The sequence below is a fragment of the Psittacula echo genome (assembly GCF_963264785.1).
Source record: "Psittacula echo genome assembly, chromosome: 1".
NCBI classification, from domain to species: domain Eukaryota; kingdom Metazoa; phylum Chordata; class Aves; order Psittaciformes; family Psittacidae; genus Psittacula; species Psittacula echo.
The window spans coordinates 9138622-9165031 of NC_137735.1; the positions used below are offsets into that span (position 1 = coordinate 9138622).

The 26410-nt window shown below is 48.8% G+C and overlaps 1 protein-coding gene across 1 annotated transcript; it reads left to right on the forward strand.

Moving 5' to 3' along the window:
• On the forward strand, positions 1-26410 carry NAT8L (N-acetyltransferase 8 like; the record flags this gene model as incomplete). Its single annotated transcript, XM_080627263.1, has 3 exons — positions 1-334; positions 1558-1722; positions 26043-26410. The coding sequence occupies 3 exons, from the start codon at positions 1-3 to the stop codon at positions 26408-26410; spliced, it is 867 nt and encodes a 288-aa protein (XP_080483389.1).

Here is a 26410-nt window from a genome sequence, read left to right on the forward strand (position 1 = left end):
ATGCATTGTCTGTCTCCCAAGATGGTTTGTGAGACCAAGATTGTGGCGGAAGATCATGAATCAATCCCGGGATCTAAAAAAGACACGATCATTGTTTCTTCCTCCCAAATGTGGCCCTCTTTGGCGGGCTCCCCTTCCTCCCCTCCGCCAACCCTCAGCTCCCCAAAAGAGGATCCCAAGCGCGACAATGTCTATATCCGCGAATTCCATCCCTCCGAGCAGGAGGTGGTGCGCCGCATATTTTACGAGGGGATCATGGAGCGGATCCCCAACACGGCGTTCAGGGGGCTGAAGCAGCAGCCCCTCACCCAGCTGCTCTACGGACTGCTTGCCGGTGAGTACCTCATCCCTTTTGGGGGAGGGGGCCAAGGGGTTTTACCCCTCCGGGGGCTGCACAATGTGATCGGAGGGACGGGAGGAGCCGGGGGGGAACACGGACCTGCAGCCCCAGGCGCTGCGGAGGAGCGGCCTGGGGAGCGCCGCAGCATCGTGCGGTGCGGCCGCGGAGCCGCAGCGCTGCGGCGGGAGGTGGGGGGGGGTTGCGTCGCTGGGGATGCGCGACCCTGCGGGGGGTTTGGGGAGCGTGAGAGTCGCCGCGTAAGTTGCGCGGGGCCGAGGGCAGAGTCGTCATTCCAGGCCTGGGGAACGGCGGGTGGGGTGCGGTGGAGGGGAGCGGAGGCGCAGGGGGGCCGCCGCGTTCCGGCGTTGCCTGGAGACGGCGGTGCCCGCCGGCGGAGCCCCCCACAGTGTGATGAGGGGGTGACCCTTGCAGCAGGGCCGAGCCGGGGGGGTCACCTCCCAGAGCTGCATCCCCTAAACAGCTCTTGCAAGGTGACCCTCACCCCGCAGATAACAGCGCGCCCCGTGCTAATAATTAGCAATAATGTGTCCCCCCACGCCGCCTCCCCGAGCAAGCTTTGGGCTGGTTTCTCCTGCCCTTGGTGGTTACAGGCAGGTTGCACTCTCATGCTTCAGCCTGGGGGGACGACAGGGCCCTGTGCTGGAGGGGGACTCCCCCCAGAGCAAGCAATTGGGGTGCAGGGGGGCTCTGGGAGGCAGGGGCCGTGCCGGGGGAAGCTGCCGTCTCGGGGGCATCCGCAGAAGCCCCCCAGGTCTTCGACAGCACGCCGGCATCGAGGCGGTGTGATGGAAATAGTACTGCCGCAGTGACACACACATGGCTGCGGAGCGGCGTGCGCGCAGCGTGGCTTTTCCATCCCGGCCGCTGAGAGCCGAGGGGGGGCTTGGGGGCTCCCTGGTGTCCCCACCATTGTCTCACTGGGGGGGCTTGGTGGGATTTGCCGTGCTATGGCGGTATCCTCCCCATCTGCTCTCTCCAGACACCCCATAAACTTCTCCAGGGTTATCTTGGTGTGTCCCTTACCATGATAATCTCAAGAGCTTGAATTGTGTGTGTACTGCAAATGTATGTTTTCTCTGTGCTTGTTTTCTTTTTGTTTTTTTAATTTATTTTGTGTAATGAGTTTGTATTCCGAAATCAACACTAAATTCTCTTTTCTGACAGGTATCGTTTATTTCTCTTCCTTATCTCCATAGTAATATGCTTTGTTGTGACCAAGTCCTTCCTGCTGACCTGCTGCTTGCCCATCTTTCTGATGGGCATGAGGTACTACTTCAGTAGAAAAGTTATCCTGCACTATCTCGATTGTGCGCTGCATACAGACATGTCCGATATTGAGCAATATTACATGAAACCGCCAGGTGAGTACGAATTCCCAGAGGGAGCCTGCTCCCAGCCCTGTTCCTCCGGGAACATGGCTGCTCCCTGCTGCTGGCACCTTTTCCTCCTGTCAGCAGCACTGAGCAAGCTCAAAAGTCTCCAGAATGCAGCTCTTTAGCCATATCAGGCACACAGATACCCCTGCTTTTCATTTTGGGGTTTTTGGGTTGGTTTTTCCCTTCTCCCCTCAAAGATGTCTAGTCATCCAAGGCAGCCTCCATCCACCCCAGAGCGCAGCGCTCTGGGGTCCCACAGCCTGTCTGTGGGGACCAGGATGTAGGTGCTGGGGGATGCTGGGGCTGGGTGATGTGGTTTATTTACCGTAGCCCAGGTCCAACACAGCCTTTACTTCTTATGCTTGGTATTTCTTTGCTTTGCACTTGGTATTAGCTCTGAGAGTGGGAGGAGGGGATGATGAAAGGCCTTTTAGCCCAAACGCATAGAGGAACCTGTTTTAGTTATTGCGCCCATTTCTCTGTGTTATGCAAGAAGAACATGCCTTAATGCAAGTGTTCTGGAAGAGGCACAGATCAGGTATGTAAAGGGATGCTGCCTGGGTTTGACATAATACATGTTCACCCGTTTATTAGATTTATGCATGTAATTAAAAGTATAGTATCTGCTGATAATATTTGGCTGTTAAGCTGTAAAAGATCTCTTATGTGATGATTTAAAAAAGATAAAGGCCCTTTAGAACTTGTCAGGTGCTGTTTCCCTTCTTGTAGGCAGACATCCACATTGAGGGCAAGAGCAAGGGGATGACTGGGCAGTTGCTTAGGGTTTGAGGTTGGGTGGTCACGTAGCACAAGCAGTGAGCTGGGAGAGCAAGGCAATGCCAGTATCCTGGTTAGTTCCATCTTCTCGGGGTACCTACTCAGTCAGTTTTCCATGTAACCATGTTTTCACTGTGTCATTGCTGTTCCCTGTGTGTGACTGACCTCATCCTGGGCACTTTTAGAGGATTCATGGGAAGCAGTACTATAGCCACAAAATTCCCTTCACTTCTACAGTGCTCTTCCTGTAATGAAAATCGCTGAAGACTAGATGTGCTTGCTTTAGATTTCATTTCCCGTCATAGTGCGTATCTTGTACAGGTCTCATCCCATCTTGCACATGGGTTGTGTTTCATTTACAGCGCTTGTTCTTGGAAAAATTGATGTGTGACTTGTATTTAAAAACCTCCAATGAAGGTGGTCTTGCAAAAATGGAAGGTCTCTTAAGCAAAACATTTCCAAGCCTCTGAGGTTCAACAATGTGTTATGCTGGCTAACGTAGCAGGGGACTCCCGCAGAACAAGAACATGTACTATGGAGTCACTAGGTGTTTGAGCTGCATCACTGATTAGTGCTTGGGACTTGTGTGGTCACGATTCAGGGCATGGATCAAAGTGCTTGCATTTAAAACACTATATATATATATATATAAAATAAAGGGTCTCAGAGGAAGAGCAATGCCCTCAATTTGTTTAGGGTCAGTAATGTAATCCGGTTCAGCGGTGTTGCCAACATGTCTTTGAAATGTTAGCATTGCTTTTATTTGGTACCTTAAAGGGCTGATTTCAATTTTAGAGCAAATGTGTGGGCTTTAATTTTTGACAGAATTTAATTGTGCGTAATTAGGCTTCTGCAATGCCATAAAACACAGATATATGGGGTTGGTGGTGCTTGTTTAAGGTTCTTGGTGTTAAGCAGGTTGGCTGGAGTCATAATTAGATAAAGACCAAAGAGGCTGTGGGGAAGAGAAGGGTGACTGTGGGTCGGGACTGGCACTGCCAGTGATGTCTGTCCATGTGCCGTAAAGCTGTGTGGTGCTATTTGTTGTAGCCGTGCACAAGGCATGAAGCCAGTGTTTTGCTCCTGTTTCCTCCAAAAATACAGTTGCTGGTTTCTTCCCTGTAAGACAGTAGTATAAATGCAGTTATCTTGGAACAGCCTGGAGTTTTGTGTGCTTCAGAGGCTCTCTGACTTGCATTGTCTGCCTGAGTGTGCGGAGACAGGCAGTGATGTGCCATATCGGCACTGCCCATCCTGCCCAAAGGACAGAAAAATGACAATAAAACAACTTCCAGCCCCAAGTTTGTCTTTATTTGTCTAGTTTACAAATTAGCACACAGGCCGAAACGCGTGCAGTGGGAATGAGAAGGGCTGCTTGTCCTGTGTAATGCTCTAGCTCAGATATTAGTGAGAGCTTTCTCAATGAGGTGTTAGAGAAGAAATGGCCACAGTGAGGGTAATTTGGTGTGGGAACAAGGGCCCAGAGAGGCTGGAGATGGTCAGAGCTTGACTAAATGAGTTAAAATCCAACCTGATGTAACTGCGTCCCAGCCTGGCTTTGGCTGGGAGCACAATAGGCAACTTCTTGCTCCTTCTGGAGAATCCTTGTTTACCTGCTTGAATGTTGTTTTTCCAACATGGAAAATAGAGGAAGGGAGCGTTTTTGGAGTGGTTTATGAATTCTTGTTTCTTAGGGTGGTGAGCACAAAGCTAAAGCTGGGATGAGGTTTTAAGGTCTCAGATCTTGAGGTTGGTTGTGGCTTTGCTGTGGTTTTGCTGTTGGCATCTCTGGTACTTGGGTATGAAAACCTGTTTGCAGTGAGCTCCCTGTGGTACGGCGGGTTGGGTACCATTGTACAGAGCATCTATAACAAATAGCCCCTGGCAAAGCAGGCATCTACAGTGAGGGAGCACTTTACATATTAGAAAGGATCATTCTTGGTGGTTTTGCCAAAGCACCTGCTAAAACTGTGTCTCGGCTTTAAAACCGAACCAAAAAGACGTGATTTGCAATGGGATACTGCAAGCATCCAGCTTAACGACAAGTGTTGAACAGTCCCATGGGTTACATCATATTACAGTGTTTCTGCAGTTTTCTGCTCCTCTGGCCTCCAAGTTAGTTATTGTTTTAAATTTCCTCTGCTGGGCTTTGTATGAACTGAGAACTATGTGCTGACAGTGGTTCTGCACAAGTACACCAGCCAAAATCTGTGTCTTTGTTTTCTCTTGCCCTCCTACACCTAAACCAAGGATCTGGCAGAACATTTAGGCCAGCTCTTGATTCTGAGCTCGTGTGCAGCGGGGGTGACTTGAAATTGCTGTTGCTTTGAAAGGTATTGCTTGTGTTGAGTCCTGTGCTGGCATCTTAAACCAGGAGGTTGAATGGTTCAAACGCCTTCCTGAGCTCTTTGTAAACTTGCGTTTTTCCATTTAAAATAGCGCTTATAGGAATTTTCCTTTTTAGGCACAGGGGTGGCGGAAAAGAAAGGAGTTGGATAATGGGCTTAATTGTCAACCAGAATAACTTGGGCTCTAGTAAACAGAGAAAAAAAGAAGGAATTAATTTTAAATAGAGCACTGCCTCTTGCATTTCTCTACGCAAATAGAGGAGCACAGCTGGAGCTTCTTTTATGGTCTGATGAATTTGAGGACTAATCAATTCCACAGTGTCTCTTCAAGCTTCTGTCCCTGTTAGTTGTGTTGTATATATATACTGCAGTGGTTGGTGGTGTGTTGGAGAGATTCTTGTGAGGCTGAGGTCTCCGCTGGAGGGTGATGGAAACCAGGACTCCTTCCCTCCAATGCAAACCTGCTGCTCTCAGAGACGGGGCTTTAGCTGATGAGACAGCAGGTCTTTCTTTGTGGTTTGCAGTGGTATCTCTGCTGCCAGCTGTCCCAGCAGGATCTGCTGAGGGGTGTGCACATGTGTTGTGTTCTTGGTGGTGGGAGCTGGCCTTTCCCCATGGTTTTGGGCACTGGAGATTAGCTGGGTGATTGCATTGCAATGCTCAGTGCTGGAGGGCAGGAGGGACAGGCAGCGCAGCTGGGCAACCTGGAGCGCTGTGGCTGCAGGACCTAATGGAGTCTTGAGGGCATCTGCCTTGGGTAATGCAGCAGATGAAGCCCAACTGGCTGCTGCAGGAGGTGTCAGGTCACATTAACCGCAGCACGCTGAGAGCTGTGGTTTTCGGCAGTGCCTGCACATCAGCTCTTGCCTTGGAGAGACAGGATGCCTCTGGTTGCCCTGTGCTACAATTGGGCATGCACCTCTGCTCTCCTCCTTCTGTCAAGGGCTGAGCAGAGCCTCCCCATCCTGCTGCCTTTTGTCACCTGCTACATGAGGGTTCAAGATGAAGAGCCTGGGCTGAGATCCCAACCTCCCTGGGTGACAGGGCCCTAGGGAATCATAGCATCAGCTATGAATGGAAAAGACTTTAAGATCATCAAGTCCAACTGTTACCCCAGCACTGCCAAGTCCACCACTAACCCATGGCACTGGGAGGTGACTGTGGGGGGATGGCTCATTAGGGTTCAATCCCTGCAGCTCCTGAATGGCACATTCCTCAGCTAAGCTTGAAGGAGGGATGTCCTGCCCTTCTTGGCAGAGGTTTTGGGATCACATCCTTCTGCCAGAAGGATACCAGTTGAGGTGGGGCCAGGGTTGGGTTGTGAGGAGGTGATACCCTGTTTGCCGCTTGATCTTTTTGAGGTGTTCCTTGCCTTCAGTGAGACCTTTATCTGGTTTTAATTGTGCTTTTGGATCAGGCCATTTGCAGCAGGTTTGACACCAGAGGAGCTGAACTTAGTTTCCAGCTAACCCTGTTCACGGAGTGCCGAGCGCTGGGGGCTACGGGATGCACAGCAGTGAGGTTTGGGGTGCAGGGAAGACACAGGGGCCGCCTTGGGAGGAGATCCTCAGCATGGGAGCTGTGGTTCCTCTGCCATGCCCAGACCCTTTGCAAGCCTAGGGGCTTTCTCCCCACCACGGAGCCCAGTTTCTCCACATTCTGGGTAATGCTCAAGCTGCCAGATAAGCAGGAGCACCGCTGCCGAGCGATAACATTGTTTGGAAAGAACAGAGCAGCAAAGAAAGGGCTTGGTTACCTGACGCCGGGAGAGGGCTCAGGGCTGCTGCTTCCCAGTGCAGGAATGTGGTTTTGGAGAGCCCAACCCCGCTCGCGGTGCCCAGAGGCAACTGGAATCCGAAGCATCCCTATCTGCAGCATTTCTTGCTGGCTTATGCAGTGCCCTGACCTCATGTATCTGCCAACCCCCTGCGCTCACCCTCGTGTATCGGGGTTTTGTGCGTGCCTCTCCTCATGCACGGTGTAGGGTGGTGAGAAGTTGGAGCCAGAAAACCCAGGGGAGGGGCTGTGTCCTTACCTCCACCTCGGTGTCTCCCAGCTCTGCTCCACACCCCTGAGAACTGAGGTCAGATCTTGTCCTCAGGCAGTGCAGGGTCTCTCCCTTGAGTGTTTCAGGTGCTGGCATCTCTCTGTAATTCAATGAAGGTGCTTCAAGGGATGAGATCTTCATATCAGAGAGATCCTACAGGGTTAGGATTAGAGACCGTTGGTATATTTACAGTGGGAGGTATTATGTCTGAAAGTATTTGAGGGGAACAGTCAGGAGTGCTGCTGCTTCCCAATGTTGCTTTTGAGTTCTGACAACTTAGCACTGGAGCTGCTGCCTCGTTTGGCATTTCTCGTCTCCAGTGCAGTTTGTTGGGAAGCAATAGGAAAAACAGCTCATGATTCCAAATGTTAGGGATATGCTTTGTCCAGCATTAGTTTTATTTCGGTTTTATTTGAATCATGTAAAATGTCTTTAAAGTTAGGTTGCCTCTCCCAAAACCCACCTCCTCCGATACAGCATGCACTCCATCACTCCTGGCTGCCTTGGTTTGCTGCAGAGAAGCCTTGACTTTTTGCATCTGGAGGCAGCCCCGTCCCGCAAGCACATAGCAAGCACAGTGAGCATGGCACAGCGCTGCCAGAGCCAGCACCAGCCCACACCATCGCTCCTACCCTCCACCCCGTGTTCCCAGAGCTGAGAGAGGGCTCTCCCCAGTGCTGGCAGCACAGGTGAGCTGAAGGCCACAGACAATGTACCTGTGCGGGTAAGCTCTGGGTAGATCTGGAGGGGATAAAGCTGAATCATAGAATCATAGAACAGTCAGGGTTGGAAAGGACCTTAAGATCATCCAGTTCCAACCCCCCTGCCATGGGCAGGGACACCTCACACTAAACCATGTCACCGAAGGCCTCATCCAACCTGGCCTTGAACACTGCCAGGGATGGAGGATTCACAACCTCCCTGGGCAACCCATTCCAGTGCCTCACCACCCTCTCAGTAAAGAATTTCTTCCTTAGATCCAATCTAAACTTCCCCTGTTTAAGTTTGAACCCGTTACCCCTTGTCTTGTCACTACAGTCCCTGATGAAGAGTCCCTCCCCAGCATCCTTGTAGGCCCCCTTCAGATACTGGAAGGCTGCTCTGAGGTCTCCACGCAGCCTTCTCTCTCCAGAGGTCCCCTATAGAATCATAGAATGGTTTGGGTTGGAAAGGACCTTAAGATTACCCAGTTCCAACCCCCCTGCCATGGGCAGGGACACCTCACACTAAACCATGTCACCCAAGGCTCTGTCCAGCCTGGCCTTGAACACTGCCAGGGATGGAGCATTCACAACTTCTTTGGGTAAGAAGTGCCAGAAGTAGTGAGCCGCGTGGGTCAGCTCTGCTGAACCTCACTGAGTGCCTGCAGGGTCCTTCTGCCCCACAAACTCTTTATTATTCACTGGTTTTTCCACTTTTGGGGGTTCAGGCAGTGCCAAACAGAGCAGTGGTGCTGTCAGCCAAGGGCTGGCACGTGGGAAAGCTGCAGTTGTCTGATGAGCAGAGCAGCCTGTGGATTCAGGGCTATATCATCCATGCACATGGTATGAGTGTGTTCATGGGCAAGCCACTGCAGCCTTCCCCCCTCCTATGTATTTATCACTGGAGTAGGAACATATGCACAGACCCGTTTCTCAACGTGCACAAGACAAAAATAGCTCTCCCACGAATGCTGGCGCGGTCCCATGTCAAAATTAGATGAAAATAGATTTTATAGTAAATTTTGCAGAGCAATACTTATTTTTTATCCATGCATTGAAAAATTCTCTCCAAAGGTAGTCCCTAATTGACATGACTGTCAGTTAAAGCAGCAGCATTTGAGTTGTATCCGTCTGGGTGGGTATGATGCTTCTGAACATAAGCTCTGCCTGCAGGTGTTTAAAAACCCCAGTACGTGCAAAGTGCTGTTCATTAATCTTCAATATAAGAAGTAATAAGTTGTGTAAATTCAACATTAGGAGTGTTACAGGCACAGTTAACTTCTCCAGACAAGCAAACACAAGCCATATGAACATGAAGGGGGCTGCAACATCAGATGCTCTGGGTTTTTTCCTGGCTTTCAGTATCTTTTTGAATGTCTTCTCTGTGTTGGATGTTTCCTGGTGTGGTTGTGTGCAGTCACAACTAAAAAGGATCTTCTCCACAAGTTTAAAGGCAAATTAATTACTCTTCTAAAGGGTTTTCCGTGGCTCCTCTTCCTTATTTCTCTTTCTTAGGAATGGCCAAGATTAAAAGCCTGCTTAAGGTTTTCATCATTGCCTAAACTTAGGCTCCATGTCAGGTATGTAGCTTGTAGGAGACGTTTTAAAAGTCCAAGGCTTTGAGCCCCTCTTGACACTTGAGTTTTGGATGTGGGAACATGAAGTGAAAAATCTTACTTTCAAGCACATTATTATATTTAGTATTACATTTAGCCTCTTAGGATTATCCTAGGGTGTCTGTGGTCAGGTTGGTTCCTCCCAGTGTGCACAACCAGGGGTCTTAATACCTTAGAAATCATCATTAGTCATTGCTCTCTACCTTAAGACCTCTAAACATATTGCAAAAGCAGCTTTTAGGTAAACCCCTTAATGCACAGCCTGATTTTCAAGAGCAGCCATTCAAAATCTGTCCAAATTTCAGAGTGGGTTTCTGAAATGCCTTTTGTAGGCTTAAATCCTTACCCAGGCAGGTTATATCTAATTACCTGGGGTGGGAATGGCTGCTGGGGCTTGAGGTGGCCGCAAGCCCTGTGTGGGCTCTGGAGGCTCTCAGTGTCATTTACTGGTGTATTGCAGAGCACACACTTTTATTCTGGTCATGCAGTGCTGGGGATCTGTTATAAATCATCACATGCTTCATGCTGCTTCTTCCAGACTAAAGCAAACAGAGACTTCGTGTGTGTTGCTGGTATCTGGTTCTGTGAGGAGCTAAGGGATGCACAGGTCTTTGTAGCTTTCTGCATTAGCAAAACAGGAAGTCCAAAGTGTATTTTTAGGGCTTTTCTTTTCCTTTCATACTTTTCCCCCTGTAGGAAGCTGAGGAATGGTTTCTTTTTCCTGACAGATGGCTGATGAAAGTGGTCTTCAAGGGAATCCAAAGAGAGCAGGGTGCCATACCTAGTTTACATTTACAAATCTACTATTCTAACCCAAATAATAAGGATGTTTGGTTGGTTTTTTCAGCTTTTGGGTTTTTGGAATCACCAAGAAGCCTCATGCTTTTTACTAAGGGTGCATCAACAATTAGTTCATAGTGGCCTGGTTGGAGCCAGGTATAAGCTCAGGTATCTGTTACAGATGGCTTTGAGCCATTCGTTCAAGTCATCTATTGATCCGTTGGACCCCAGCAATCAATTAACTTTTTATGCAAGCACCTAGGGTATTGTTTGTTGTCTTCTATAACTGTTTGACAAGCGCTTCTTTCAAGAAGTGAAAACTGTTTCATACAGTATAACTCTAAAATGTAGACCCAGGACTCCCATGGTTTTAGTGCCAAGCCGTGATTTGGTGTTAAAGTGGGATTCCTGCGAGTGAAAGGAGGCTTTTCAAAATAGGTACCTGGAAATACGTATGACAGGAATATTTTTAAGTGCCTACATGAAATATTACTATTTAAAATTGGATTTGCAACAGTGTAAATGCTGATAGAAGAATGCAAGGCACTAGTGGCACATTAACACGTGCTGCTTGAAATGATAACCTGCAGCTAATATTTGTCACTGAAAATTCACGTGCTGCTTCTAGGATTTTTCCAAGTGGCAAAACTGAAAAATGCAGGGTTTTATGAGAAAAGGATTTTTCAGTTCAGGAACTGGGAAATGAAAGGGAGGATGGTTTTAATCCAAATTAAGTTGATTTACTGCTCATTCTGTGTGTTCTCACCATGAAGAAGCAAAAACCTGGGTGTAGTGGTGAATGTAATACTTTTTTCAGCCTGAAACAAAGCTGTTGGTTCTGTTACAGGCTTCCTCAAGGAGCAAAGCTCAGACCCAAGTATTTATTTAAGATAACTGATCATGGTAGAGCCTTGATAGGATGTCCCCTGCCATCTGGGTAGGACCAAGCTGTGTGCTGGCAGAAAATCATAGAATGATTTGGGTTGGAAGGGACCTTAAGATCATCTAGTTCCAACCCTTGGATGGAACAACATCCTTGGGGGGATGCTGTGCTGTGTGCAGGATTACTGCCAGCCTGGCTTCCCTCTGCGTCATCTTTCCCAGCAGAAGATATTGGTGAATTCAGGACTAATGCGTAAATTGTTTTGAATTGACAAAACCTGCATTTTTAAGCTATTTGCCCAGATTTATCCTCGATCACTAGTAATTGATGTACAAGCTGCTCCCAGTGTCTCTTGCCAATGTGCTTGAATCCTGACTTGGAAACCAAGGTGCAAGTTTGTTTGCTTTATACGGTTGCAGCTCTTGGTCTGTGCTAAGGCTGCTAATTGAAATGGGGGTTGATGGACCAGCTGTCTGGCTGTGAATGGCTCCTTAGTGCATGTCCCAGACAACACTCATTTCAACAGCTATCAGATAATACCATCTATAGGGGGTCAATAGTAGTTCCTTGAGTTATTTCTTTACCATTTTATCCCCCTCTTTCTTCCCCTGCCACAGCAGTTCTCTATCCCACTTGTCCCGTTTTGTGTCAAACAGCAATATATGCTGGTTTTTATCCTTTGAATTCTGCTTGGCTCTCTTGTCCATCCCTGTGTTGAATTCTCTGGGGGGTTTGGTCTGGTTCTTGCTCCATTCATCACTTCTGGCGTTTCCCAGCAGTGATGGTCCCACACTCAGCATCCCTCTTTGTATCTCTCTGATCTTCCCCTTCCTCCTGTTACGCTTTTAAATCTCTGTTGTTTTGCTTAATCTCATTGTGTAAGTACTTTCATCTTCTCAGTTTGCCATTCAGATGTTGTGCATGGGGAGCACTACGGAATAGAGCACAATATTTTCTTTTTGGTAGAGTACTCGGAATAACAAAGATGAGAAAATAAATAGAAGGCAGCAGCACGAGGATATTGTGTCTGCTGAGCTGAAAAGAGTGCGTCAGTGCAGTGCACAAACCCACCTGTCGGTGATGGTGGGGAGAGAACATTCTGCCTAAAGGCAAATGAGCTGCAACAACTGCATTTCTTACACCTTCCATAGAGCATCTGACCCACGTCGTTCCTACATGTACCTGGACACAGATATTTGATCTTTTCAGCTATGATTTTTTTATTGCAAACCCCATTCTCCCCATTTTAATAGGATACATAAAATCATTGCTGCAGTCAGTACAGCAAACCCCCCCCCATTTCATTTGCTGAGATCGGGCCTTTTTGTTCTTTTTTTGGAGGTGCCAAATCTGTGCATCCTCCCTGGAACTAGATAACAGCATCAGAAGCACTGTGTAACACTTCTCGTGGGAATCCAGGGAAGACCTAAATCTGTAGTTCTTTCAATGTAAAATAATGTTAAATAGTGGAACTGCAAAGAGAAGCTTTTGCAAATACCCTGGTTTGGAGCACCTGCCATTTGTAAGTAATTTTGGATGATGGTTGGCTAGAAACAGAGCAATGAAAGCGTGGCAGATACATGGCTGCTGTCTGCTCAACAGCAGCGAGCATCTTGGTGAAGTCCTCATGATTGGAATTACATTGCTGGTGGTGGGATTTGTTCAAGAGAGGAAGCGAGGAAGGGAGTTACTGGATGAAAGGAACGCTGATGAGAGATGCTTTAAAACTCCAAACTGTGTAAAAGGGGTATTTATAAAACACCTTTTCAGTCTTTTGCTGCCTGTGAAGTCAATTAGATTCACTTAATGGCTGTGAAAATACACGTCTGGTGTGATTTCAGAGCCTGCAGATGTTTAGGGGATAGCTTCAAGATGTGCCTCTTGGGCAGATTTTCATTTGGGAATAAGCCATGGTCAGGTTTTACGGGGGGGTTTTCTGTTGAGCCATCAGCAGTCTGAAAGGCATCAAAGTGTCTGCAAGGATTCTTGGAGTGGGAATGTTTTTCATGGATAACTCAAGCAGCCAAAGAGGATTTAAGTTAAGTTAAAAAATAACCAAAGAATCCCTCAAAACCCCAAACAGCCCCCCCCCGCATTGACACAGACTGAACTCTGGGGCAGTTTGGCTTAAAGAGTCACTGGAGCATTTGCTTTAACTTAATCATAGGCTTAAATCCCTTGTCTTTGGTTGGGAGATCAGCACAGGGACATCCTTCAGTTACGGGTGCAAGTGCTCTTTTGACATTTACAGGAGACCTGTGACATAGGTAGGACATGCAGTGATGGAGTAAACCTTGCGTTTGCTGTGTGTGCTACCAGCTTCCTGCAATGGGAATTTATGATGTTTTAGGAAAAACTGGTGCATCAGAAGGAGGAGTTGCAGCTGTGAACCTGCTTTTAGTTTACTCATTCTGCCCTGTTTTAGCATCGGTTATGGGGGTTTAGTGTTGTTTAGTGGTGCCTTTGTAGTGAGGAAGATCCAATGGATCCTGAAAACACTGCACTTCTGCCCAGGTTTGCATCTGTCCTGGCTCTGGTTGCTGTAGGTGCTGTTCATGTTTGTAAGTTGATCCCCTTTGCACAGATGTGTGGTGAATAAGCATGGAAGTGTCTGCTTTCACTGGCTCTGAGCAAGCCTCATTCATTTCCCACGTGTCTATGGAATGAGAGAGAGCCCTTTACCTACTCCGTCTGGTTTATTTTGCAAACCTCTCTTAAATCGCTGGCTCTTGTGACTGGTTTTGGGGCTGGGGCTCAAAGGACCCCCACTCACAGAAAGCCAACCGTATCCTGGGCTGCATCAAGAGGAGCGTGACCAGCAGGTCGAAGGAGGTGATCCTGCCCCTCTACTCTGCTCTCGTGAGACCTCACTTGGAGTATTGTGTGCAGTTCTGGTGTGCTCAACATAAAAAGGACATGGAACTGTTGGAACAAGTCCAGAGGAGGCCAAGAGGATGATCAGGGGACTGGAGCACCTCCCGTATGGAGACAGGCTGAGAAAGTTGGGGCTGTTCAGCCTGGAGAAGAGAAGGCTGCGTGGAGACCTCATAGCAGCCTTCCAGTATCTGAAGGGGGCCTACAAGGATGCTGGGGAGGGACTCTTCATTAGGGACTGTAGTGACAGGACAAGGGGTAACAGGTTCAAACTTAAACAGGGGAAGTTTAGATTGGATCTAAGGAAGAAATTCTTTACTGAGAGGGTGGTGAGGCACTGGAATGGGTTGCCCAGGGAGGTTGTGAATGCTCCATCCTTGGCGGTGTTCAAGGCCAGGTTGGACGAGGCCTTGGGTGGCATGGTCTAGGGTGAGGTGTCCCTGCCCATGGCAGAGAAGTTGGAACTGGATGATCTTAAGGTCCTTTCCAACCCAAACCATTCTATGATTCTATGTGGATGTGAAGTCTTAAGGTGGTGATAGATGGTCATCAAAGGAGATATGGGAATAAACAAATCAGGCTTCTGTAGGGACTTTGGAGCCTGGTTGGTCTGCCATGGTAGTCTGGACACATGGCAAATGGTTACCCTTTTTTATTCTTTAATTTTTAATGTAGAGATTTATATAGATGTTATTGTCATTTTCTGTTAACCCATCATCTACACCAGGTCCATTGTCTGTGCCCAGTCTGATAGATACATTTATGTATCTAGAATTTTCTTACACTGCCACATTGAAGTGCTAATTTCAGTCTGGAGCTGTGGAGTTCAGTAGAATCACACACAAGGCACATTGGCCTTCCTGTACTAGAGGAGGGATGAAGAAACACGTTGGCTTTAACAACAGTGAGCATCCAGGTGTGTGGTTTTTGTGTACCATGGCAGTTCCCTGGCTTTACATGAGGCATTACCACGGGTTTGCTGAGAGGTAAAGGTTGGTGTGTGGTGGTGGAGGCTCACACTGCTTAGGACATCATGCTGGGACTGCAGTGTGCTGGGTTTAAAGGGGACAAGGCTTTGTAGAGAAAAGGTGTTAGTTTATAGAGGCAGCCTGCGGTGTGATGGCCATGGGGATGTGGACAGCATGGTGGGATGGGAACGCACTGGTACCCTCTGATTCTACTGGACCATTGGAATCACCACCCACAGTATCGGTTGGTTGAGGGTGGGGTTGGAGATGTGGGAAGGTGCCTGAAGCTGTCAGTGGGTCTGGTTCCGCCCCAAAGCAGTGCAATGAAGCTCTTCAGGATCTGGTTCCATGTGATCCAATGAGTGCCTCCTTCCCTGCTCTTCGTGAAGAGGATGGGCTGGTTGGTGTTGTGTAGGGTAAAAGTTACTGATGGAGGAAGACCTCTGGTGTTTGAAGGAGTATTTGAGGGGTTAAAAGCCCTTAGGGAATACTTGGAAGGTTTGCTTCCAGAGAGTTTTGTGAGTTATTTATTCACTTATTTATATGGGTTTGGAGTTGCATTTGCTATAAAACAAAGCCTTAGTACTGTCACTACCTCTAGCCATGGATGTCAGAAGTGCATGGCAAACCCCCTTTCCAAGGAAAAGGCTTTGTTTCTTGGCATGCTGCAGGTGGAAATTGCTTTCATTTTTCCCATCATCTTCCATGCCAGGATGTGTCTGCAGGAATGCTGTGCTGCCTCCATGGCAGCAGGGCAAGGAGGCTGCGGGTTTGGCTGCTTGACCCAAGCCTGATCCTCCTTACCAGCTTTATTATCATTTCAGATCCCCTGTTTAATCATCTGCTCCTTACCCAGAGGTTAGGGGAATGGGTTTGGCCCATTGCTTGGGTGGCTCATACTAACAGGTCAGACAGGATTGGTCCCAGTGAGAAGTGTGATTGAGCTGTGCTTCAGTGCCACCCTCACTCTTTGCTTCTTGAGCTCTTCACAGTGCCTTACAATGGATTTTGGGGGCTTGTCTTGGTGTGGCAGATGGTGACTATTCACATGCTGTGATATGATGGGGTGGGTTGATCCTAGCTGATTACAACTGGCATCCTTGTTGGATGCCTGAGCTCTGGGAAGGGTTATGCAGCACCCTTTCAAGTTGTTGTGCTAGAAATAGGAATATTTATGGCTTGCAATAGACTTGAGGTGATCAAGCCATGTACATCTGACCTCAGCTTGTAGTTTGTACCAAATACACGCCTGAACGTTTTCTTCTTTTTTTAATGTCTTCCTTCCACATTAAGTAGTGAGTTCTTCACTGTGATTTCAGGGAAAATATAACTCCTTGTGACTGCTGTTTCTCTCCTGTAGATTATTCATACAATGGAAAGTTAGAGGTTTGGGAGGTTTAGTTCACTGTGTTAGCAACAAGGTAGGATTCTTGTGAAACCCAAGTCATCTGCAGAAAGAAAGGCTTTGAGCGCAGCAGACTTGTATTTATTGGTGTTAGGAGACAACCATGGTAGCTTCTCTTTGCCATTCAGTGTTTGGTGAAATGCAGTCTCTGTCCCTCAATTCCTGGTATGCTCCAGTAAGGAACACAGAGGAGCTGCCCTGGGGTTGGAGACTTTCCTGGTCAGTGTTTCTGCACCATAAATACCGCTCATTGCTACTCATCATTGTTGCTCATTGACTGCTGTAGTAGCAATCCTCATTCAGAGGCTTCTAAGGGCAGAGAGAATGTGCTGAGGGTGGAAAGACCCCATGTTCAGAAGCACTGAAGCATGCTGTACAGCATGTTTTAGCTGAATACACACATCCTCTACATGACCTGCAATTGTATGTTGTGCCTTGCCCTTTTCACTCACTTCTCTACTTTACAGGCATAGATTTGAGTGGTTTTGCAGAAGTAGTCAGCATCTGCACCAGCACCTGGGGAGCACCATCCCCTGAATTGGGGTTATATGCTGGTTACCTGACAGGCATTCCTATTCCTGGCTCTGCTGTCCTTGATATCCTAAAAGTAATGTAAGCAATGTAGTCCTGTTTTGGGGTGTGCTTTGTTGTGGGGTTTTCTTCTGTTGTTGTTCGTCAGGGTTTATTTGTCTGTCATGTTTAAATATACAAGTGTTTCTAGTCTCTCCCTTTTCAGTATAGGTAGGTGCCCTGGCTGTAACGTAAGGGAAAGCACCTCTCAGCCTTCTTTATGGCTCTGATTTAAAGAGATTGCACACATAAATAAGTAATTCTGTCCTAATGCGTCATTATGCCATACGTTAAGTTTGAACCTACATCTTGGGTGTGATTCATCTTTCCTACCTTATTCCTGGCTAAAAGCAGTTGTTTGCAGTGAGCTGTGTAGGCTTTTGCTGTGGTCATTTACAGAAGAGGGGCTCTCCGAAAGGGAGACTCACCTAAAGGTTGTTGACCTCATTTAGAGCAGCATAAATCTCCTTGGAAGTCCTTGTAAGGCTTGGAATTGCATTTATTATTTAACCTTAAGTAAATGTAGAGTCAGTTTCTCTCTTTGCTGTGAAGCATTTGGGCAATACCTGTGTAAGATACAGGCATTTCTCTCGAACTAAAGGGAGCCTTGGCTAAATTTAGACCAGACGAGTAGTGATGGATGGTAAAAATGAGATTGATTCTGTCTGGTTTCCCTGTGTGATTTATGGCTAGGCCAACTGCTAAGCTAAAAGAGAGTCATTTGATGATTATTGCTCACTGCCTTCTTACACTAATGCGTATGAAGTAGAAGTCAGCCAGCAAATAATGAACTCTAAAACATCCAATAATGGTAGATTTTCCAGGTTTTTTCAGTGTTTGGAAGTGGAAGGGGCTGTAATGCAAATTCATAACCTTTCTGAAATCATTGAAGCCGTATAATAAAAGATTGGTCTAGATGATGGAGACCGAGCCTTAACAACATCCTTGGAAGGAGCTGGCTTAAACACAACCAGCAACACAATTAATCTTGTACGCTGATTTAACTAGTGAGCACCTAGTTGTCACATCAGCCTTTTGGAGCAGTTGCTGGGAGGACAGAGGCTAGCAAAGCTGGCAGGAGGGCTTTGTTTCTTTTTCCCTTTAAACTCCTATCTAAACATCAGTCGAAGCATTGGTTTGCTTAAGGTCTGACTCTGCACTTGTGGGCTTAGTGTGGATTCTGGTTGCAAAGGGAACATCTGCTCTGAAAGTATTTATAATGCTCTTTTTCTCCTGGTTTTGTCCATTTGTGCACACCAGCCTGTTCCGCTGAGCCAGCTCCACTGTGCTGCACTTACCATGCCGTTAGCCCTGAGGACAATGCCAGGCCAAAGTCACATATTCTAGTCTTTATCCGCTCCTTTAGGCTGTTTAATTCTTTGCTTATCGATAACAATGGCTCACATGCCAAAACCACAGACAATGCCTGGTTTCTCAAGCTGTGCTTCCTCTTGATGACCCAGCAGGTAGAGTCCAATCACCACATCAGTGGTTTTGTCTCTCCTGTTCTTGTTGTGTGTCCTTCCTTTCAACAGTGGAGAGCAGAGCGATGGACTGGGCTAAATATGCCCTGCTAAGCAGGGTACTTCTAATCCCCCCTAACTGCTTCTGCAGCTTTTTCTTGATCAGTTATTATACATTGGCTTTATTACAGTCTTTGCTTTTCAAGGTGCACCACGGGCAGCAGAAAGAGCCGGATGCAAGTCCTGCTGTTGCACTTCTTAATATAGCACCCTCTGAAATGTGCTGGAAGGGCTGTCTTTCCCCATCTGCGGCATCGCCTGGTTTTTAGCTGTCTCATCAAAAGCCTGTTCCTGAGATGTGCTGGGCACTTCCCAGGGCTTTGCAGAGCTCCCCTGGTGCTGTCACACGTGGTGACACTGTGGGCCCCGCGGGGCTAAAGCCTGTTTGAAAAACCAACCTGTGAAGTGCTGACGTGAGCTGTTGCCACTAACAGCTTGTGCTGATCCAGACATCCAGGCTGGGTGCTCCTGAAGCTTTAGAGGAGTAAGAAGCTGTCATATAGGTGTTTCAGAAGAACAGGGTGAGGTTTAAAGCAGAGGTTTTAAAGAGATTAGGAATGACACATTGGAAATGTTATATCCCCAGCAGTGACAGCAGGAGATGTTGTTTAGGACCAAACCTGGCTACTTCCTAAAGTTCATTTACTGCAGAATGTGTTGGTTTTCTCCAGTCAAAATATTAAAGTGAAAGGATGCTATAGCTAGCTCTCCTCATCCTAGGGGTTTTTCAGGGGCCTTGGCACCCCAAAATGACATGATAAAGTAGCTGAGTGCTTTTGAGGATGGACCAGCTCCATCAGGAAGCATGGAGCAGGCACTGATCAAAGTCAGTTCTCATACTGTTACTCTAAACTGCAGCCCCACCACCTTTTCCATCCCCAGGTGAAGGTAAAGCTGGGCTGCAGCAAAACCTCCTGGTGGGACCATCACCTCTGTAGTTGTGCCACTGCTCCAGGTTTATCAGTGGTGGCACGTTAGGCACAGACCAGTCTGAATCCAGATGTCCTTTTGGGTTTGCACAGATGTTTAGGCCAGCTGTTACCTACCCCATGTCTCATTTTATGCTCCGGTTTATCAGCTGCAGAGGCTGCCTCTGAATTCCTGTCTGTTGGGGTGGCTTCAGACCCATTGCTGTTGTGGGTTGTGGTCATGGTGTTTCTGGTAGTGAATGTGCATGGAACTGTGCTGTGGCCCTGTTGCAGGTCAAATGCTGGATGTCACTGTCATCCCACTGATTCCCTCATTGCAGCTCTGGAGGCTTTGCCTGAGCTTAAGGGGTGGTTGTGAGTAGCTTCAGCCCTCATTGACAACAAAACAAAGGTGAAAGGTACCAAGGATGGAGAAGAAGGTAGATGAGGAGTAGCTGAGCTGGTTGCTCAGGACCAAATCATCGATCTTTTCATGCTGTGTAGGTGATCTCATTGCCAGATGCCCCATGAATCAAGGGTTGTCACCCACCCTCGGCACATAGATGTGCTGTCCTGTGCTCTTCCAGCAGGGAATTGTTTATAACTGGGCAGTGAATCCTGCGGTGGTAGGTTGTGTGGAGTTATTTATGGGAAGGAAGGGGTCCCACAGCAGTTCTAATTTCATGCATGAGTAATTCTTGTGTGTCCCTGACATGTTTTGTTCCCCCACTCCTGGGCCTTGCCTGATGTAGAGGGATGCTCACGGGTGTCAGCAGTGTTGGAGTCAGAGTCTCTCACATCTCACCTGGTTTCCCTGGCCATAAACTACACTGAAATGCAATTATTATCCAGGAGCCCTCTAGGAGTGCCTTTTAACTGAAGTCAAGTGTAGAGTTATTAGCAGAAGTTGTGGGAGCTATTATGCAGCCCTGCTTGAAGCCAAGGGGAACTAGAAAGGTGGAAAGGAGAGAAACTCAAGACACGGGAAAGATGGAGGCAGGGCGAGATAATAGGGTAATAATGTGCCGGATAAGCACATAAATAAATCCCTCCCCATCCTGGCTGGCTGTGCAGCTGCAGTCAGTCGCTGTTGCCTGACCTTGGTTGGTCCCTGTGCCCAAGCTGTGTCTGTGGCCAAAGCGTCACATCTATGCCCCAGACTCTTCCCGCTGGCAGCACTCACATTGCAGCAGCCCTGCTCTACCAGACAAGCTTCCTTTCTGCCTTGATGCTGATGTAACTCGGCTGGGCTGCCCTGGATTTCACTGAGGATGGAGGGGAAGGAGGAGGGAGGCTTGCCTCAAGTACTGAGTTCTTCTCTCCAGACCCCACATGGCATAAAAGGGTAGGGATTTAAATGGCATCAGCAATACATAGCTGTGGCACAGCCACCTTTAGGCTGGGGACTGTCTGCTCTTGCTGCTGCACATGGCTTGTCTTGGTGCATGGGTGCTGGAACCATGGAGGACGGAGCCAGATGTGAGTTCAGGATGTTTTGTGGTGGCAGAGCTTTGCTTGCTGCTGTGGAAATAACAGAATTTACCAGAAAATGGTGGATTTTAAAGCTCCTGTCAGATGGAGCTTTGCTGTTTCAGAGCAGCACACAGCTGTTAAGCGCTGGTTTGTTGCAGTAGTGCTCCTTGGATGCCAAGGGTCTTAGGGAAGCTGTGGGAACCTGCTGCAGTCAATCACGTAGGACTCATGCTGCTGAGGAAGGCGGGTGTCTCATTTTCCCCCCTCTCTCCTAGCAGTACTCTGTGCTATTGCTTTTGGCTCCAGTCTTTCCACCCATCCACCCACCGGCCTTTTATTCACCAAAGGGTGTAGAAGAATTTGCAGCAAAAATAAATGAGTTTGGTTTCACCCACCATCCCCGCCGGGTGCGTGGGGGGAGCTGTGCAGCTCATGGCAGAGGAGAAGAGCAGGAGAAGGAGGACTGCAAGCACAGGCAGGGAACTGCATGGCCTTGGGCAGGAGCAGTGGGTGCTTTGGGTGCAGGATGAGCAGCCAGCGTGGTGCCAGTGCTCTGGGGAAGTCGTCAGGGTGTATGGAGCCTGAGGGCAGCCTGTGCTGCAGGAGAGGGGTGGGTGGATTAGAAAGATGCTCTCTTTTGGTCCTCAAAAGCTGGGAATCAGCCTTAAATTTAGAGCAGAAAGACACTGCCATCATGTGTGCTTTCAGGCCCTGGGTGCCATCAGCTGAGAAAGCTGTGACTTGCTGTGAAGCATGAACAACCCCAAATCATCTTCCTTGCTATGCACATCACAGCCATCTTGTGCCTTTTCCATAGATGTGTGCATTCCAATTACTTTTCCCATAGAATGGTTTAGGTTGGAAGAGAGCTTTTAAAGCTCATCCAGTTCCAACCACCCTGCTGTGAACAGGGACATCTTTCAATAGACCAGGTTGCTCAAAACCCCATCCAACCTGATCTTGAACATGACAGAGATGGGGCACCCACAGCCTCCTTGGGAAACCTGTGCCGGTCTCTCACCCCCTTGTTGTAGGGTATTTCTTCCTTTATTATGTCTTTCACCTCTTGAGTTTCTGCAGTTGAGGCTCTGCATGGTGAGGCAGTGGGCTTGGGGAGTGGAGATGCAAGGCAGAGATGGGCTTCCCATGGCTGCTTCTCCTCTGCCTTTGCCTTTTGGCAGCCCTGGAGGGTTAGATCAAGAGGCAAGGGACAGTGCTGCAGAGAGGCTTGTGTTTGACTGGAAACAGCTAATGTCTCCAGTGGGTACCTCCAGCCCTCCTGAGTGGCACTGAGGGGGCAGCTGTAGTTAAATGCAAGATGTCCATGAAGAACAGACCTTGGAGTGAGCCGGAAGGGCTTTGGATGGCCATAGCGATGAGTTCACAGGGGACCCCAGAAGGTGGAGGCAGATGGAAGTGAAGGCAGAGACGCTGCCACGAGGTGAGCTTGTGAAGGGCAGGGAGAGTTGTAGCCGCTGGGGTTTGTGTTTATCTTTGCAGCAGTGATTATTTTCAGATAGTGGTGTGAGAGAGTAAAACGTCAGCCCCTGCTATTAATAGTGCTGCAAACAAGGCTCCTGCTGCTGCTGACAGGTGAGATGAAGTTAATTTAGGTCTGAGAGTGCACAAACAAGACAGGCTCTGAGTCAGTCCCCTCAGTCCAGAAAAGATGGGGAAGAGACGCCCTCCAGCCCTGAGGAGGGGCAGCGTGGGGTGGTTTTCCCGGGATGCTTCCACCCCTCTCCATAGTAAGCCACTGCTGGGTATGGTGAGGAGCTGCTGGGATTGCTGAAACATGGTGGTTAAAAGCAAACTGAAGGCCTTCAGGGTTCCTGCGCTGAAATGGGAAGGTTTTCCCAGAGGAGGGAGGGTCTTAGCCCAAAGCAGCACATGATAGGAGCCCAAAACAGCTTTCGGTAGCAAATCCCCATCCGAATGGGGTGCAGCTCCCCAGAGGAGGGATTTGACAATCCCATGGGTGAAAGCTTCTCCTGGGCTTATTTGTCACCTTGTGAAACTCGAGGTGCCTTTATTAGGCTGAAGGATGTGGCTGCTGGTGATGCTCAGATCAGACACAAGGTGGGCAGCAGGGTAAAAGTCTTGGGGATTGATGGTGCTGGTGTAAACAAGAACCGAGCACAGCTCACATTGTTTGAGCAGATGTGTCCTGTCTGCCGCTAATTATAAGCATTTGCGTGCACAACACACTGGGAGATGTGCCAGATACGGTTTCTTTTCACATCGAACTCAAAATCATTATAATTAAGCCTTAAAGTTGTAAGTAAAAGCTAACAAGGGGTGTGGGTTTACTGTCATGCTGCTTGCAACCAGGCTGGTACCCACTGGGATGGATGGGTGTGAGGGCACAGGCTCTGTCCTGGAGGGTGGTTGGAGGGGTGAGAAGGGCCTTGTGGGCTCTGCCGGGGTGGGCACGTCCAGGTTTGGGTTTTACATAGGCAGAAGACCCAAAAATACTAGAAACATACCATTTTGCAACTGTGGGAAGCGTTGGTGAGTGAGCGTTAGCAGCCTCTTGGGCTTGGTAGGCACAGAGGAGAGGTGCTTGCTGAGAATAATCAGGAATAGAAACAGGAAGCATTCAGAGAAGCAATTCCATAACCTCAGGCTGAGAGGAGCCTGGGTTGGCATCTCTGGTTTTGGGAGCACAAGACAGGCTTGCTGAGAAGCAGCTCCAGGAGTCACTGCCATGCACAGGCGCTGGGTGACAGGGATGTGGTGGCAGTGACACCGGTTGGTGGCTACGTTGTGGCACTTCTGGGGGCTGCCTCTTGACTGGGTGGGTGATGGACACAGCATTCTGTGTCCCAAGGGAGCATCCCACCTCTGATCCTCAAACATGGGGGTACACGTGAACCCTCTATTGGAGTACCCCAAGGGAGCTGAAGTTGGTGGCTGTGCATGTAGGGGTGAGGATCATTGTGGCCCTTATTTTGTGGTGTGTTTGCCATGCAGCCAGGTGGATGGGCCGGGGTTGTGTTGGGCAGATCCACCACACAGAATCATAGAACGGTTTGGGTTGGAAAGGACCTTAAGATCATCCAGTTCCAACCCCCTGCAATGGGCAGGGACACCTCACACTAGAAAATGTTGTCCAAGGCTCTGTCCAGCCTGGCCTTGAACACCACAAGGGACGGAGCTTTTACCACTTCCTTTGGCAACCCATTCCAGTGCCTCACCACCCTCTCAGTAAAGAATTTCTTCCTTAGATCCAATCTAAACTTCCCCTGTTTAAGTTTGAACCCATCACCCCTTGTCCTATCACTACAGTCCCTGATGAAGAGTCCCTCTCCAGCATCCTTATAGCCCCCTTCAGACACTGCAAGGCTGCTCTGAGGTCACCACACATTGAGCAGTTTAAAGCAGTTCTGGAGCAGTGAGAGACGGGCTCTCAGCCCTGTAATTTGTATTCGCAGGGAAGGCAACTGCTGGGTTTCAGCTCTTTAAGGTCTTCGTCTGGGGTTGTATGTGAATAGATGATGTTTTGAGATGCAGGTGATTGCAGGGAACAAGCTGCACTGTCACTGTGACAGCGGAGGAGACAACTGCTCCTGATAAATGGGTCAAGATGGGTCCCGGGGTTTCGAAAATTAGCTGTTGACCTAGATAGCGACAGCGGGGTGACTTGCAGTGGGAACAGAAGTGAGCATCACTGGAGCTGCGCATCGCTCTGAAGGTGGGGATGAGCCTGGTGTGCTGAGTTGAACCTGGGCTGGTTCCCTGCGCTTCCTTTGTGCCAGGCTTTTCCTTGGCAGCTGGGCTGTGCCATGGGGAAGGGTGGGAGACCTCGGCCATCTCTTTCTGATGGCTTCACTGAGCTGCAAGGGGTGTTTGTCCTGCAGGCAGCAGCCGGGGAGGCACCTCCTGCCACCCTGTGTTTGCTTTCCTCCAGTAGCAGAGGACTGAGTTGCCTTGTTCATTTCCCTGCCCCTCATTTTGCAGAGGGAACGGTGCTGTGCACCCCCGAGGACCCACCTGGGCTGTTCAGTGCCAGTCCTTATGGACATGTGCCATGCCATGCATGGGGAGGTTGGCAGGGTTGATGCTAAAGATAGAGCCCAAGTCAGATTTTCTTCTCCTTAGCACTGGAAAGAAGGCCAGTGCCTGTGGCAGGTCGCAGTGTGCCAGGGTTTCCCCTGTGATGGGGTCCTCTTTCTCTGGATGAAGCCATGTTTCTCCTGAGCACTGAAAGTCAGCACTTTCCTTCCCAGTGACAGACCTGTCCGTGCCCTTTGTTAGCTGCACTAATTGAATAGTGGCTTTCTTGGGTGTTAATTAAGCAATATTCAAGCTAAGGTTGCAGTCGCCCCGTGCTGATGCTGGTCTTTTCAGTTCAATTGAAGACACTTTTCCTTCACCAGGACCTCCTGTAAAGATCTTTAGTTAAGATCTGAGTAATTCATTACTTGAATTTCATTTAAGTCCCCTTGCTGGTGGGGCCAAGTACTACTGCAGTAGTCCACAGTTACAGCAATTTCCAGTGGCACTGGCTTTAACATTTGCCCATTACAAGCAGTGGGATGGAATGGCATCAGTGCTTCTCTCCAGCGAGGTCCAGTTTTATTTGAGCTTCATAAGTGGGGCTGTTGTTAGAGTGCTTGGCACCCTGAGGTACTTGCCCTGAGCCCAGCTGGATGCCCTTCAAGTTGCTGGGCTTTGATTAGGTTGGGTTTTGCTTTGGGTGCTTGAATGCATCATTTGCTCTACCAAGCCTTCAGCCCCATGGCAGAGTGCCAGTGCTGACCCCCCTGCACACAGAAAGTGCAGCCTCTTGGTTAAGCCATGTTCCTGGAGCATTGTGTCTGCTGACCAGTGCTGGGGCACAATTAAGGGCAGGCTGGTTTTGCTCACTGGTTAAACCCTGCATGGTTTTGGTCTGAGTTGCTTGAGCACCATGTTTCCAGCTCTTGGGATGCTCTTGCCTGGCACTCTCCAGCAGATGAAGAATAGCAGCTGCAAAGCAAGGGGGACCTGGCCACAAGCATCCCAACTTGCGGGGGGAAGAAGGGATGGGTGAGCCTGATCTTGCACAGGAGATGCTGTTTCTGGGTGTGTATGTGGTGTTTTCCCTTGTTAGTGTGCTGCTGGCCATCATCAGTTACCCATCATGTGCCACTGTAAGCTGAGGATCACTGCCCATCTGTACTTCATAAAGCTTGGACACTAGGAATCTTGTTTTGGTTTGTATTGACTTTCTTGTGCATTTTCCTTGGGAAAAACAACATTCCCTTCACAGCATCAGGGGAAAAGAAAGTTTGGTTCTTCTATACAGAAGTCATTAGTCCCCACATGTGGCAGAGGGTGATTTCTGACCCCAAGCCTACCTCGCATCACTATGATTGTCAATGGGTGCTTTACCTGCCTTCCCTATCCAGGGTAGCCAGTGGCTACATGTGCTGCTTTATCTCCTGCAGGCTCCTGCTTCTGGGTCGCCGTCCTGGACGGCAATGTGGTGGGAATCGTGGCAGCACGGGGCAACGAGGAGGACAACACAGTGGAGCTGCGCCGCATGTCCGTCGACTCCAACTACCGCGGCAAAGGGATCGCCAAGGCCCTGGGCCGCAAAGTGCTGGAGTTTGCCGTGCTCAACAACTACTCCTCCGTCGTGCTGGGAACCACGGCCGTGAAGATGGCAGCCCACAAGCTCTACGAGTCCTTGGGGTTCAAGCACGTGGGTGTTGTTGAACATTACGCCCTGCCAGGGATGACGCGCTCCTTACTGGAGAGAATGTTCTTCCAGCTCCGCTACCACCGCTACCGCCTGCAGCTGCGGGAAGAATAG